Here is a 16,992-nt window from a genome sequence, read left to right as displayed (position 1 = left end):
AATTAAATGAGCCGCCATGGTTCAGGGGATAGAAAGTTCGCCTTCCAACGAGGCGAACCGGGTTCTAATCCCAGCAATGGCTGGAGATACGCATCCGGCTTGCACCAACCACAGTGCTGACGTGAAATATCCTCAGTGGTAGACGGATCATGGGTTAGACTCCCTTTGCCATCAGGCTAACCGTGGGTTGTTCTCGTGAACTTCCTCACCTTGTTACGCGAATGCGGGTTAATTCCATCAAAAAGTCCTCCACGAAAGCAAATTTCTCCTAATACTTGATCCAGGCGTCCCCTTGTCTTCTGGATTGGGTTCAAGATTGCAAGGCTACGGAGTTGAACATTAGTAGTCGTAAACCCAAAAATTTGGTCGGCTGTTCAAAGATAGTAATGAAATAAAATAATAATTAAGTGATTATTAATAAAGTTTGATAACTTTGAAAACATTTAATTTATTTTCCATTAATAAGTGAAGATAATTATTCACATGATGGTACATGAAACTGTAGTTTTACCCTGTTTAGTGTAAGTAAGGTAACTGTAGTTTAGTGTAAGTAAGGTATTTGAACTATAAGAGTCGTCTTAGCAAAATAGGGTTTCAAAACACCTCGCTTAATGTGGGAGTGATAATGCACTTGTTAGCAATAGTAATCCTTAGTCTTAAAAAAAAACGCGAACAAAAAATCTTTCAGCATTCAGTCACTTGGTCTGGGCGGCAAAACGGAAATTTACATGACCAGAAAATGACACACCAATGTTCAAAATATTGATCTCTGATGAAATCGCAATGTTTTTCGTATACTTTATTTTTAATAACTCTAAACTATCAGTTATCATTTTTGTTTCGTTGGACTAAAGTGCAAAATTAAATATTTATGAGAATATTAATATACTCTTTAGTAGAATGTACAAATATTGCTTGAACTATAATAGATTCCGGAAAACTTAGATCATGGTCCATGCAGAAAATAGAGTTAATGCAGAGTTGAATTAATGGGTCAAACTTCAAGAGGTGGTAGGTTACATCACGAGAATTATACAGCTACCCATGACAGAAAATGTCCTCATACGCCGTTAGGGAAACCCATCCATTACGGACAGGCAGTGAATGCGCATTTGAACTTGCACTATTATTGATCTAATCTATTTTAATTTTATGTTACTTTTATATTTTCTAGCAATTTTTGTAGAGAATTTGATTTAAATGGATTCAGAAATGTTTCTTTTTATCAATATTTAAATATTTAGCAGTCCACTTGCCAAGTTCATCTAGTACAATACGATTAAACAGCTGTTTTTGAGCCCATTTGAATACAATTTTTATTTTATTTATTTTCTGAATTTTTTTATAATTGTCGTGGAGCGTCCGACTCAATTTTTGGATTTACCACGGCTATTCTGACGGCAAAGGGACTCTAACCCATGATCCGTCTACCTTTGAGGATGTTTTATACGTGAGCTCTGTGGTCGGTGCGAGCCGGGTGCGGAATTCGTATAAATCAGCCGTCGCTGGGAACCTAGTTTCCCTCTTTGGAAAGCGAACGCGCTATCACCTGCGTTATCACGGCTCGATTTTTTCTTGTTGATGATTTTTATTAGAAAATATAAAATTAATATAATTAGTTCCAGTTCAAATGCGCACATGCGGCGAGTAAGCGTCCGTAGTGTCGTTCGATACCTCTTTAGTCATCGGTACCCTTAAAGCATGAATTCAGAGAGAGGCATAATTAAAAAGTATATTTACTTCTTGCATTCATATAAGACTCTTCGACAAGCGAATCGAATGGATTATCTCCGTATCCATAGTGATATGTTTCTGGCCACGTGCCCAGGTATCGAACTTCAATCCCTACTCCTTCGAATGTTTTGATGATGGTCCTGGATACTTCTCGAAAATTTCTGTCCTGTGTACTGGAGTAAAGGAAAGCAACTTTCATCCAACCGAAAGAGAGTAAAAGGGATGCCACGGACTTTGATATTTGAGTATCGGGTGGACGAGTTCTTGCAAACGTCGGATATAAATCTTTATTGGAGGTTTCATGGTGAGCACAAAACTGTAAAAAAAAATACTGTAGTTAAACATTTTGAGTATAAATACCAGTATTTTTATTTTTTGACTATGGCAAACCTATTATAAACAGCAAACATTTGATACTAATATTATTCTCATACTACTTTAAAACAGGTGTAGAGTTTAAGTGACCAGATAGTGTACAAATTTCCAATGCTCTGTTTACTTGTCTCTATTAGATATTTTTAAAAAAAAACGTTTACAAAGTGAATATAAATGAAAAACTATAATACAGAGAATGCCAACCAGGTGGCTGGCCGAGCGGTCAACGTGCCTGTCTGTGAAGCCAATGGTTGCGGGTTCGAATTCCGCTCAGCGCATGGATGTTTCTTTCCATGTATTATTGCCTCGCAGTGGACTGATCGCAAAGACAAGATTCCCAGTAGAACACCGAATTCAAGCATCACTGGGTACGGTCAGTAAGCGGGTGGGTGACCACTTTGACCAGCCTGGTAAGGGACCTAGGGTGTGCGGTACCGATCCTCGTTAAATTGTTCTACCTAATTGGAAAGTGCTCGAGTTCACGCGCAGGTTGTCGGGCTACCAAATCAGGGGAGCCATCCCCTCTGCAGAGGATCGAAATTGCGATGGCATGGCTTCGGATCCTCCTCAGGGATGTTTCCCAGACCGTCGCCAATAGCCCATTGTGCAGCTCTAATGCGACGTAAATAGAGTATCTACCTACCTTCTAGGCATTGTTCTGTAATGTGTTAATGTGGAACACTCTATAAACGGGTATCTGTGGCGTGGGTAATGTTGCTCGCGTTCGTGACCTAGGTTCACAGGTGCCCACTGGGTAACGTGAAATGACTAAGACTTACGGCATCTTCCGAGAAGAGAACGTTAAAAAAATAATACTAGTACCGAGACTGTAATGCTCACAATTATGATAATATGAGCTATTTTGTCCAAAAAAAATTTGAGCTCTAAATATACATAAAAAAAACGTTTGTCGCTTGAAGTTCACGTGAACTAAAAGCTATATTATCCAAGACAATCAGATAAATAATAATCGTATGTACATAGTACCCAAGATAAATAATGCTCAAGGTATTTTGGTAGATGACCAGTAAATAATGACAGTTTGCCAAAAGTCCAGTTAATCATTTATAGGCATTTTCCCAGAAGTTATTGTTTTTTGCTCTCGTCGATCGCAATTTACTACTGATGCCTATCATTAGACTTTCATGAAACAGGTATCTGAATAGGCTTATAAACTTCATACTTAGTTTAAGTTTTTAAAAAAATCATGACATTAGTAGGCTATAAAAATTTCCGAAATAAATAATAGTAAAAAGTACTGCGTGCAGCATCCGTAAAATCCATTTTTACCGTACAATTTTATTCCTTAATTTTTACAGTAATATTTACTTAATTACAATGGTTTTTCAGTAAATATTACTGTAAAAATAACAGTAAATCAGTGTTTTGTTCCGTAAAATTTTATGGTAAAAATGAATTTTACGGTAAAAAGTACTGCCACCATGAGTGCCGGTATTTTTTACTGTAATTTTTTACGGTGTATCTACGGAGCAATTTGAAACCTCTATGACCTCTACAATGCCAAAGAAAAACACAAAAAAATAAGCTGATTTTAGCTGTTTTTATGTAGGGTCTGAATGTGATTGGATTTAATCTTACAGTTAAAAAATATTCCCTTTCTTGCACTAATCGATAACAGTAGGCTATTTGGTACAAAATATTTTGCAAGCCAATATTTGAAATTTTTTAGGTTTGTTGAAATCAGGATAAATACGTTTAGAATAATCAGCAGTTGTTCGAAGAATCACTTCAGGCAATGTACTTTTATAATATACCATTACTACTCCAAATTTTTTACAAACTGCCTGAAATCAGCCTATATGTATTTGGGGTCACTGTAATAAGCCTAAAAAGTGGCAAGCTAAATAAATAAATGCTAAAAATCTTCCAATTAGCTTGGTTCTCTGTAAAATAACAGTAATTTACAAAGATCTGAATAATTCAATTAGCTTACGAATGATAACCTACTGTTAATTATATGAATTATGAAAGATAATGTAATTATTTAAAAATATTTACGAATGTTTTATTTTTTAAATAACTTCAACAATGACTTCTATCGCTTTACATAATTTTGAAGATACGAGTACTATGTATCAAAAATGAAGAATAACATCTAAATCTATTGTTTTAGAAAATAAGATAAATCCTCTAGATTATATTACCACTGTTAAACAAAGTTCTTAATTTATAAAACTCTTGTCCGGCCAGTCTTGACATACGCTTCTGAAGCTTGGACAATAACAAAACTGCAGGACAATATTACAATAATTGAGAGAAAGATTTTGCGGAGTATACTTGGTGGTGTAAATGAAAACAATAACTGGAGAAAGAGATTTAACTTTGAACTGTACAAGATTTATAAACAACCTGATATTATTAAATACATAAAAATAAATAGAATGAATTGGATGGCCAACGTGATTCGAATGAGTGATGACAATACAATAAAATAACTGCTTTTTAGACCCACTGGAACAAGAAGGCGGGGAAGGAGGCGGTTGAGCTGGGCTGAGTGGGTGGAGTCTGATTTTCTTGTAATTCATGAAAAGAATTGAAGATTAAAAATTAGTCGGAAGTCGTTATGGAGAAATCTTCAGAAGAAGGCATTGGCCCACATTGGGTTGTCTGGCCAACTATGATGATGATGTTAAATTATACTTTAATCATGTTTTTTTTAAATTTTATTTAATGGAGCTGGCATACAAAAAGAGGATGAAACAATTCCCGGAGGCAGATTTTTCTCTAAACTTGAATAAAGAATCCTACTTTAAAAAAAAGGGAGAGAATATATTCTTGAAATCATAACCAAATATAAATAAGGTTCCCAGAACTCGTTGGTTTGTTTGATGTCTCAGATTTCCCTTTCAGTTATTTCTGCTTTGATTCAATTCCTAAGGGAAAAACGCTATTCATTCGTGATCAGGCTTAAGTACATAGTTTACCTATTTTTTTTTTCCTTTCAATAATATCATCTGAGCTTTTAAACTGAACATTTTGTTTATTTATGTTTATCGCAATCTATCAAGAGATGCAGAAAAAATATCTAATACCAATTTATCTATTGATGGAAGCATGTAATAAATATTAAACGAATTATTTCTAGATAATTTATTTTGTTGGGAAAGTAATGCAATACTCTGCAATAAAGATATTTATATATATATATATATATATATATATATATATATATATATATATATATATATATATATATATATATATATATATATATATATATATATAGGTATAACAATCGTTGAACAGTCGACCCAATTTTTTGGGTTTAGGACTACTAGTGTTAAACTCCGTAGCCTTGTAATTCTTGAACCCAATCCAGAAGACAAGGGAACTCTTCGATCAAGAATTGGGCGAAATAAGCCTTCGTGGAAGACTTTTTTGATAGAACTAACCGGCATTTGCGTTACATGGAGAGGAAGACCACGAGAACCTCCTGACGGCGAAGGGACCCTAACCCATGATCCGTCTACCACTCAGAATATTTCACGTCAGCACTGTGGTCGGTGCAAGCCGGATGCGGATTCGTTTCGATCAGCCATCGCTGGGTATTCGAACCTGGTTCACGTCATTGGAAGGCGAACGCTCTATCCCCTGCACCATCTCGGCTCAATAAAAATATTTTGTAATCAATCATATTCAAATGAAATTACCAAGCTAAATATATCAAAGTGAATTAAAACTTAATGTATCAAAGTTAAGTTAATTATGCCTTAAAATTGATTTTCATTTTAATTTGTTCTTCTGTTAAAATATTTGAAAATTCAATGCGGAAAAAGTGTTATATACTATTCAAAGCTCAGCCCCGTCCCGCCCCCTAGCGGGGGCATCCGGGGTGAAAATTTATTGATCAACAAAAGGATACAAAACAATTTCCAATTTGAAAACAAAAGAAGATGAGAATTTACAATGATAAAAAATGATTTAAAATGATATACTAGCAAAAAAAATTTTATTCGTATTATATGTAAGAGGAGGAATAAAATTTTCTTTTACTATAATTATATTCTAGTATAATTATACAGATAATGCTAAAATTATATTAAAACACTGTTTAATCATGAAGCTTAAAAACGTTTCATTAACAGAGTTAATAGTGTTAAATCTAATATGAAATAGAGATTTACAAAGAGTTTCTTACAAAGGGTATGTGGGAAGTGTTGTTATCGACAATGTCAACCTTCATAGAATAGAGTTAACATGTCTTATATACTAGTGAATTGGAATTATATTTTTTGTAGTGGTAGATACACTACAGGTTATTTTCGGTTTGTACTAGTATTTTCTAGAGATTTGTTTATAGCAGTTAGTAGTGGTAAAAAAAAGGTTTATGTGACATTTTAGTGACATTAAAGACATAGAGGCTCTGTTTACAAACTAAAATTATCTATTGAAAATCGCTCAGTCTGCATTGTGTGTACGGGGTAGGGTTTGCTTTTTCTTACTGAAGGTTTTGGAGGTACTGAGCAAAAGTCTCAAAAATTACAAAACTATTAACCAAAAGTTTTTTTATTGGGAAAAGAAAATCATTCAAAATTGGAAAATCGGCAATCCAGGTGCAATATACCAATTACCGTCTACTTTCTTGTTATATTTTGTATCTGCATAATAAAATGTTGTGACCGATAGGCTTTCAAATACATCAAATGCTGTGATATTTTTCTTTTAAACCTATAAATTCTTTAAAGACCCTAGCATAAAGCGCCTGCAGGCCAATTTGTATTTAAACCAGCTCCTTACGGAGTGCTTGGAACCTATCAACAAATTTTTTTTTTTTTTAATTGTCACAATTTGTAGTTAATTCACTTTTAACTGATCACCACCACTCACATTTGGCAAACTTTTACTGTATTTTAAGTTTTTAGCGTAATTTTTTAATGTAATAATTTAACTTATCTTATATTATTAACCTATCTTATTATCGGAGTTCAACCTATCTTATTTTACAACCGTCGTTGAACAGCCGACCCAATTTTGGGTTTACGACTACTAAGGTTCAACTCCATAGCCTTGTAATTTTGAACCCAATCCCGAAGACAAGAAAACTCCTGGATCAGTACCCCCAGAGGTATTGATTTGTTATGGTAACATGGAGGACTTTGCAGCTCGACAGATTTAACTTGCATCAGTCACCATTTTACTACAGTGTCTTCGGCCGGCGGGGATCGAACCCACGAACTCTTGGACATGGGTTCAGTGCCCTACGAACCAGGCTATCCCCGCCCAAGTAAAGATTAGGATCAGTGATTACAAATCACTCTGTATACTTTCAGAGTTATGCATTTTAGTAAAATTGTCACAAATGTCATTAAATGCTCTTAAACAATGAATTTATGGGAAAAATTCTTTTAAAAATATATATTTCGCAAAAGATATTACAATTTTTTTTTAATATTTTGTATACATATGTTATTTAATACCCGTGGAAGGGACCTATTGTTTATTTTATTTTTTTTTAAAGGACAGATTTAGTATTTTTTAAAGTTAATGTCAAAAAAGTATTTACTTTAATATACAGTACCTGACCAAATTATTACACGCACTGTAATATTCTATGTAAAATCTTATTTATCAGGTCATTGTTTTTCCGCGGCTGAAACCGGTTTACACCGGTTTACACTTGTTTATGTTCGTGTATTAATTTGTTAACATTGTAATGCAATATGTTAAAACTAAATACAAATAGGAAGTGTAGAAAAATCTCCTCTAAAAAAACCCATTACATTTATGCGTAAATATTAGAGTATTGCATATAAACTCGTGGAAAACATGCAATTATTGAAACACTACAATGCGTATAATAATTTGGTCTAATTATTATAATATACTCATAAAATACCTGATGTAATAAATATTCTCAATTTATATTATATATTGTCTAAATTAATCAATTGATACACGAACGTAAATAAGTGCAAACCGGTTTCTGTCGCATAAAAACAATAAAGCTCTATAGTATTACATGATAATTAAGATTTTACATAGAATCTTACAGTGCGTCTAACAATTTGGCCAGAGACTGTAAATAGCATAGTGATTACAGTCTCGAAACTATATAAAATAATTTTTGTAAACATACAATATTAAGATAATTTGAATTTAAATAAATGTTGTTCAGAATGTTGTCAGTAATAATGTTTAGTTTTTAACTTCATCCAAGACTGTACGTTTATTTAACCTGTCGAATTCGATAAAGTTATTTCATCTTAGATCAATTTAATCTCTAAAAAATCAAGTTATCGCAAGAATAATTTGAAATATTTCCATTCGCTGATTTTATTTATTTTTTTTGCGTTTTCAATATCTCTTAACATGTTTTTTCTTACAATACGCCTGTTTCAAACTTCGCAGAGAACAATTTTGAACTGTATTTAAATTTTTTAAAACAATAGATTATAGCAGAATTGCAACTGAAAGAAGAACATAATTTTTAGAAATTTGTTTCGTTGCAATGGTGCGGTATTTTTGTTTTTTGCTTTGCAGAAATGAATATACTGTTTTCAAATATTTTAACGTAGGTAGAAGAATCAAAATGCTCCGTAAAATTGACTCGAATTCGAATCTTACAATAATTGTTTCTCTTGATATTAAAAAGAAAAAAATCATAAGCGCAATTTTATGTCACACTTTGTTTCGCTGCTTGGAATCACTATGGTGTGCAAAAAAATATACTTGGAGTTTGCTGGAATAAAAATATTCTGCTATTCTTACGAGAATTATGGACTCTTAAACTTGTATAAAAAAGTACTACGCGAACAGATCTGCTGTCCACTGAAATGCAACCACGGAGTTGAAGAGCCATTTATATTTGTGAAATTGAAATGATATTTTTGTTTCGAAATTCGGATTTGTTTGATGGTTATTGCAATTTTATATGCTTTTTTGTACACTTTTTATTTTATTCTTTAAAAGAAAAATGACTATGTATCCATTGTTGAAGAAAAATCTGTTTTTATTTTTCAAGGTCCTTAATTTTCTACTTGCACTTCAAGTACATCTGTTGTAGTTCATTTACGTCGCACTAGAGATGCACAATGGGCTATTGGCGACGAACTGGGAAACATCCCTGAGGATGATCCGAAGACATGACATCACAATTTTGATCCTCTACAGAGGGGATGGCACCCCCGCTTCGGTAGCCCGACGTCCTGCACGCGAACTCTTTACGGTAGAACAGCTTAACGAGGAACAATACCGCACTCTTTCGGTCCCTACGGAGACTAATCCAAGTGGTCACCCACCCGCGCATTGTGCACAGCCAGTGATGGCACTTCAAGTAGAAGAAGATCACAATACCCCTCACATGTGACCTATGACGCCAGCTCCAGCGGATCGTTTCTAAGCAAAATGGCGTGTAAACTAAGATTCCCTACATTAGTTAGAATGTTAATTAACGTGAAGTCGATTGAATACAGGGCAGCATCGCTCATCGAATTTATTGAAATATAATTCTTTCTCGTCTTTTACTTGACAACCTAGGTTTATTATTTTATTGTAACTATGTTATATTTTTGTTTTGTGTACCTGGCAACTTCGATGCATGGTTCCTTGCTTCTCTTTGCGTTAAGTAAAAGATATGTAATCTTTTTTAAATCTTCGAATTGAAATCTTTATGAAAAATTCCTTGTGTAAGAATATATCACTTAAGATAATTGATACTTGACGGGTTTGGCTTAAGGCCTGTTTACACGGTCCAATTTCTTGAATCCGAGAAATTGGACGGATTTCTGTGTCTAAGAAATTCGATGATTCGTTGACACTATCCAAGTTCTTGAATGTCGCTGATTCGTTGAAAGAAAACTTGCACATGCGCATTGTTCATATTCAACATTTTAAAATAATACTTACATAAGTTTAAAATTACTAAATAAATTCAAATAAAATCATAATAACACAAATAAACCGCAACAGATCAATTTATTTGGACTAAAATATATGAAAACAGACAAGAAGATGACATAATTTGCTGCCTGATTGTTGACGTCACAAAACCTATGACGCTGATTGGTTAAGGGAGAAAAAACTTGGATGGAAAGTAGAACATGCTCTACTATCGTCCAAGAAGTTGGACCAAGTTCTTGGATGTTTGTTTACACGATCAAAGCTCAAAGCAAAACAAGTTTCCATCAATATCAATCAATCTCTGTCCAAGAAATTGGATCGTCTAAACAGGCCTCAAAATGGAATGGAAAGATCAAACGTAAACAAAGGCCACATCAACAACCAATCAGGATCGATCTACCCATACTACGTCACTTGCAAAGCATCCCATTAAAAACCTCGTGATTGAGTTGATGTCAAAATATGTTGCCAGTTATAAATGTTAACTTTTATATGAAAATTTTTATAAATAAAAAAACTTATTACAAGGAAGATAAAACCATTATTTAAAGCAAAAGGAGATGGAAATGGATAACATTTAAACTGTTATAAATCTCGTTAACGAATAAAATTACTGCTCATTTATTTTTTTTCTCATTGAGTCACACAATTTGTATTTCATAGGTTAATTTTTTTACAAGTATAGATGAATATTATTCACTTAATGGTTTATTTCGTTGCGATTTACATACTGAAAAAAGGTTCCTATTTTACAATGATTTTATATTTTCTCAGGATTTTTTGTTTTGTTCTTGTGGGAAAATATTGATTTCTTTTAATAATACAAAAAAGTATAAATAAGGCAGCTTTTGTCAACAAAGATTTTTATTTATAGACTTTCTTAATATATTTTGTAAAATTTTTTAAATTTATTCTTAACTTTTCTTTTAACCATGTTACATTAACTAGTCAAAAATGCAACTTTTATATACATGAACATTTTAAAGCTTTGTTATAGTTCATAGTTTTATAATTTTAAAAACACTCAGCTGTTTTAATGCATTTACAGCATATTTTTCTACTCTTTGGAGGCCAAAAAAAATTTTAAATAAGAGACCAAACTAAAATTTCGAATGATAAATTGAATCTAATGAGTAATTATTAAACAAAAATGTGAAATAATTATGATGCTATTTCATCTCAAAAAATGTATGCTGAATAAGGAATATTTATTACTTTTTTTTAAAGAAAAAGTGTATTGACTTGTAAATTTAACGCACTCTCAGAAGATTAATCAAAACATAAAGTTTTTCATTTAGTATATAAATGGATATTCTGCTGTTAGCTACTTCAGTTATTTGGCTAAAAGGAAAGACAAATAATTCTCGAGCGAAAACAACTACATAGATAAAAGTTAGTAAAATCATAATATTTTAGACAGAATGCTTAGATATATGCCAGGGAAATAATTTATATACTGCCATTTTATGACATCGGGTCACCCCGATATATTTTAGAAGTTCAACCCCCCCCCCCTTTATTTCACTGTCACACATCTTTGGAATGAGCGGAATTCATCCACACATTTTTGTCAGCCGTTTTGATCAGCTCATGAGTGATCGAGAGAATTTAATGTTTAGTTGTAGTAAGCTGCATGTATGCGTTTTTTTTTTTTTTTTAAATTCAGAATTAGGCTGTCAATCAGGTGCGGGTAGAAACAAGACTGCACGTTACGTCATTTTGTTGGCAACCACATGCTCTGACTATAAATGCGGAAAGGTAGCCGCTACTAGATTCATTCAATACAACCTCAAAACAGATGCAACAGACATACATACAGCTAAATTAAATATCATATTCTATGAAAAAATCCACCTTTTGCTCTGCAGCAAATTTCAATGAAATAATCCTATTTGAAAATTTAACTGAAGACAAGAACACCAGACCAATAACAGCATACCATTGCAGTGATGCATCACATTCCCGACATCAATAGCATATGCAGAATACCATTTTCACCTTGCCAGCTCAGCTCAAGTTAAACCTCATATTTTTACATTATGGTCTTATCACCCTACTGCAGGGGTCCCCAACCCTATGCCCGCGGGCACCATGGCGCCCTTCGATCGGTTTAGGTGCGCCCGCTACTTGTGCCCAACAATAAAATATTTCCGTTTTCAATTTTCCCATAAAATGTTATGTAATTTGTTTTGCTTTCTCAATATGGATGATAAACCTAACCAAAATAGAAATCGCCAGGAAAAGGATTTCCATTCCCACAGATATAAGCACAAAGCAAAATATAGCTGACCACTCGCGAATTGAATATATGAACTCTTATACTTTGTATGTTTTTCAAGCAATTTCGTAATAATTTATTTTACTCAAGGATATTAATACTAATTATATTCATATGTTAAATTAAATTTTTTGTGCATTACATGCAGTGTATATTATTTCCTATGTCTACCAACTATAAATTTATCTTGCAAAAATAAATGGTGCCCGCCACTCGACCGATATTCTGGTATTTGCTCTTAGGCACAAAAAGGTTGGGGACCCCTGCCCTACTGCATATAACTACACAGTCAGAACTCAATGATTATCTATTCACATGAATACTCCTTTACTTTATTTGCATTCCACCATCTCATCGAAACACCACAAAGTTCAAGTTAAAAATGAGTGGTAAAAGGTGCCCAGATATTATATTATAGTTCAGTTCAGACTAGATTCGTTCTCACATTTTGCTTTTCATGCATTGTTGAAAACACCACGCTTCTTCACTTTTTTGGCTCACTGCCAAAAGGAACCACTGATGCAGACTTCAAGATAAAATGAAAAAAAAAAAAGTATTTGAATATCTTTGAATAACCCTCGTGCAAGCATTCAATCCTTAGGAATATGATTCAGGAACCGAATTATCCAGCCGTTAGTGAGAATTTGCAACTCAATTTTTCTTGAGTTCAAGTCTAGGGGGGTTGGCGTACCTGGCTGTGAAGCCAATGGCTGCGGGTTCGAATCCCTCTCAGGGCATGGATGTTTCTTCCTGTGTGTTATCCTCTCTTCTGCGTGTGATCTGTAAGTGTGGCCCACCCTATAAACTGGTATCTGTGGCAGTGTGGCTTTGGTAATGTAGCTCTCCTTCGTGACTTTGGTCACAAGGTGCTCACCAGACAATGCAAAATGAGTAACACTTCCAGCACCTTCCATAGCAAAGAAAAATAAGTTTGCCTGACATTAAAATAAAAAGTTTTGGCCTTCCTGTGATCATCGATCGAAATGACATCGGAATCGCCCTCTTCGAAATGAAAATGTATGGCTATCATATGGGGATTTAAAAAAATCAATAAACGTTGGTATCTCCTAAGTGACTGTGTTAATTTCCTTTTTTTCCTGAAAGCAGTATTTGTTTTGCTTTTATTGATGTTTTATCCCTCTACCGATATTATTCATTTTGCAAACTTTAAATAATAATTTCTATAGAAAGGATTGGTTGCCATACAGCGTAAATGTCACAAATGTACAGTGCAAATGTCACACGTAAATGTTGCTATACAGCGTAAATGTCGCAGCTTCTATCTGACACTGGCTATTTCTTTTTATGTATGTCAATCACTCACCTGAATGTTATTTTATGTATTAATTATCATTTTACACAAACTATAAACAATATAAACTTTTACTGCTTAAGTTTTCGAATTTTGTTTTATTTATTTACAGCATTTATTGATAATATTAATTAGATATTAAATATATAAATATATTAATTATATATTAGATATATAAATAATATGAACTAGATATATAAATAATATTAATTAGATAAAAAAAAATATTAATATAAATTAGATATTAATCAATTCAAAATATTATAGAACTTAAATTCTTCGGTATGGGGACTCCATGATTTTTTCGAAAATTTTGTGCTCAACCATACGCATTGCGTGAATCCGACACCTGCATGAGTAAAACTTTTAGTTTCTTTATCTGTACTGTAATATACCATTGCAATTTTAGGTCTTTAATTTTAAGACATAGGAGATATTTTAAGTACGTAACAAACTTAAAAATATAATACAAAAATAAATATTACTCGGTGAAAATTTAAACATTAACTGTTCATTAAGTCTCAACTGAGAAAATCCTCCTAACGGTGCATCAGTGGGAAAACCTGTCTATTTTTAATTATCAAATTTTGGCTAGACGATGCACTTATTCTTAAGATTTGATCGATGCTTTGATTCTTTTTTGTGGTGTTAAAATGTCATCTGATGCAAATATGTCGTAAAAATGAAAGTTTTATGGGTGTTTCAGAAATCGATTGAATATCTCTTTTGACTTCTAGTCATCTATAAATCTATCTATTTTCAGAAACATTGTGTAAAAAATATTTGGTAATTGCGAAATTATTGTAATAAGCTAAAGACATATCGAAGTGGCTGAAATTTTCAGTGAACCCCGGCAACAGGTCCTGCGACTCACTGCCTTAAAATAAACAACCTCTTTTTACCATTCTTTAAAAATTCTATAAAATGGGGCGATTCAATAAATGGTAGTAATTAGTTAGTTCTTTTTTTTAATTTTATATTGTAAAATATTTTATTTAAGTAATTGCACTATGCATTTTACATTAAAGAAATACCTCTGCTGTCGATACATCTTTATTTGTCGTAAAATAAAAAACGAACCACCCTGAATAACTCTTGATCTCATGATCAGACGTTCTGGAATTCTATCTTAAAAATTCGAAGATGTGATCTCAAATATGCTAATTCATAAGTTCAGACGATATTTTAAGTTACGAAAACAGTCACAAAAACTTACTTTCTCTGAATAAACATACATTTTTTCGGGGGTTTCAGATTTCAAATAAATATATATTTTTTTATTATTATATTATTTTCAGACAAATATATTTATATTGTTTACATTGAATACAAGCTTTTTTCAGACAATAACTCTTCCTCTTTTTATTTATTTACTCTGTCAGTACACATGATCAAAGCGATTACTGTACAAAAAAGAAACTGAGCCAAAACTAAGAGTAAGAAAAGTGAAACCTAATAAACGTCGAAAGGAGAGAGATAGACCAATCACAAACATTAATATTTTCGTGTATTGGTTATCTGGATGTTAGGCAACTTACGAGGGCCACATCAATTGAGTACCAGAACTTTATTAGTTTGTTACATCAGATCCATTTACTCTGATTGGACAGATTCGTAAAGGAAGAAAAAAAATATAAAGAAAAAGATAAATTCGTGAAATATGAAGAAAAAAAATTAACGGAATTGCGGATTAATTTTTGAACTTTTCCTAGAAATTTCAAATTAATGTATTACATTCTTATCAAAAAAATAGGATATTGAAATATGTAACCTTTTTTTAAAAACTTTTAATAGAATTTCAAGCATTTATTATATTTTTTAAAAAGAAAATATATGGATTAAAAATTAACCAGGTGTCTACCTTGCAGAAATGTATATTATGCACAAAAGTTCTGGAGAGATTATTTAAAAAAAATTGTATAGAAACGTATAGCCTTTTTCGAGATTTGGCAAGAAATTTGAATATATGTTGGATTTCCCCTCGTAAAAAACTATTTAGAACTGTGCAACTGTATAGTATTTTTAAATGTTAAACAGAAGTTTTAGTATCAGTTAGATTTCTGTCTAAAAAGATTATACAGTAATGGGAATTATAACCTTTATAAATTAAACTTAATATTAGATTCTTATATATATAAAAGATTGTACAGAATGGGCATAATTTTTATACTTTAAATAGAATAGCATTAGAATGAATTTAATGAATGGCATTAGAATTTAATGAATAGAATTTTTAAAAAAAAACATTTAGAATATAAATTAATTTTCAAATTTGTATGCAAGTTCTATAATTTTTTTATAACTCAGAATCCCTCAGAAGGGCAAATTGTGCGAAATACTTTTGAAAATGCAAGACTTAACACTAAAAAAGCAATAACAATCAATTTAAAACAACTTTTGAACAATAACATTTATTTTTTATTTTATAAACATTTATTTTTATTTAATAAACGTCATTGAACAGCTGCCCAATCTTTTCCGTATACCACTTCTAATGTTCAACTCCGTAGCTTTGTAATTTTGAACCCTATCCAGAACTCAAGGGAACTCCTGGATCAAGTATTGGGAGAAATTTGCCTTCGTGGATGACTTTTTTTGATGGAACTAACCCGCATTTGCGTGACATGGAGAGTAAGACCATGAACTAACCCATGATCCGTCTATCATTGAAGATATTTCACGTCAGCATTCTGGTCGGTGCAAGCCGATTGAGGAATTCGTATCGACCAGCCATCGCTGGGATACGAACCCGGTTCACCCCATTGAAAAGTGAACGCTCTATCCCCTGAGGTATCGCGTGTGTGCAGATAAAATGTAAAACATGAAGAGTTTAGGATATCATAGTGATAAGTTGTTAGTTGTGTAGCATGGTCCCCTGAACTTGGTTTGGTTTGTCTAAGCCAAGGGGGATAAGCAATAACAAATTTTAATAGGAGTTTAAGTTCATGTTATAGATAATATTATTTATATATATTTATATAAAAGATTATACAGAATGAATAATATACTTTTAATGGAAGGTTTTAGAATATATTAGATTCCTGTAAAAACTAAGAGGTAAATCAATATTTTATTTGTATTGTATTGAAAACTTATAACCATTAAATAAAAAAATAAAAAAAAAACTATTTATTCCAAAAGTTAAGATGCTTTAAATTTCGATTTTTACAGTTTTTTTTTCTAATTTTTTTTGCTTTTGTTTCATTCACTAGATTTGTCTTTAACCTGACTCCTTGTTAAAAGACGTTCAACAGCTGAATTTTAAACGTCACATAACTTAATGAGTGTTCAGTTTTTCATTCGCATACAATAAATAAGGAGTTCGAAAATGTTTTTTCGAAACTTTGCTCACATTTAAGGAAAATATTTGGAAAATAATATGAAAGAAAATCAATCGACTCTATTTTGCAGTAACAGTTTCGGAAGTCTTACG

The 16,992-nt window shown here is 32.4% G+C and overlaps 2 protein-coding genes across 2 annotated transcripts in view; one reads left to right on the top strand and one right to left on the bottom strand.

The window, feature by feature from the left end:
- Positions 1 to 16,992, top strand: part of LOC107437256 (long-chain-fatty-acid--CoA ligase 5) — a 371,824-nt gene that overhangs the window by 79,131 nt on the left and 275,701 nt on the right. The window lies entirely within an intron of this gene.
- LOC107452371 (guanylate cyclase 32E) overlaps positions 1 to 16,992 on the bottom strand; it is a 193,791-nt gene that overhangs the window by 103,568 nt on the left and 73,231 nt on the right. The window contains exon 2 of the mRNA XM_043050036.3: positions 1,741 to 2,050. Within this exon, the coding sequence (XP_042905970.2) occupies positions 1,741 to 2,050 (310 nt within the window). The remainder of the gene's footprint in view (positions 1 to 1,740; positions 2,051 to 16,992) is intronic.

This window comes from Parasteatoda tepidariorum, chromosome 6 (genome assembly GCF_982258835.1).
Source record: "Parasteatoda tepidariorum strain Cologne lab strain chromosome 6, Ptep-v5.0, whole genome shotgun sequence".
Taxonomy (NCBI): Eukaryota; Metazoa; Arthropoda; class Arachnida; order Araneae; family Theridiidae; genus Parasteatoda; species Parasteatoda tepidariorum.
Note: the sequence above shows the minus strand (reverse complement) of the source record. Positions and strands in the feature narration are given on the sequence as shown.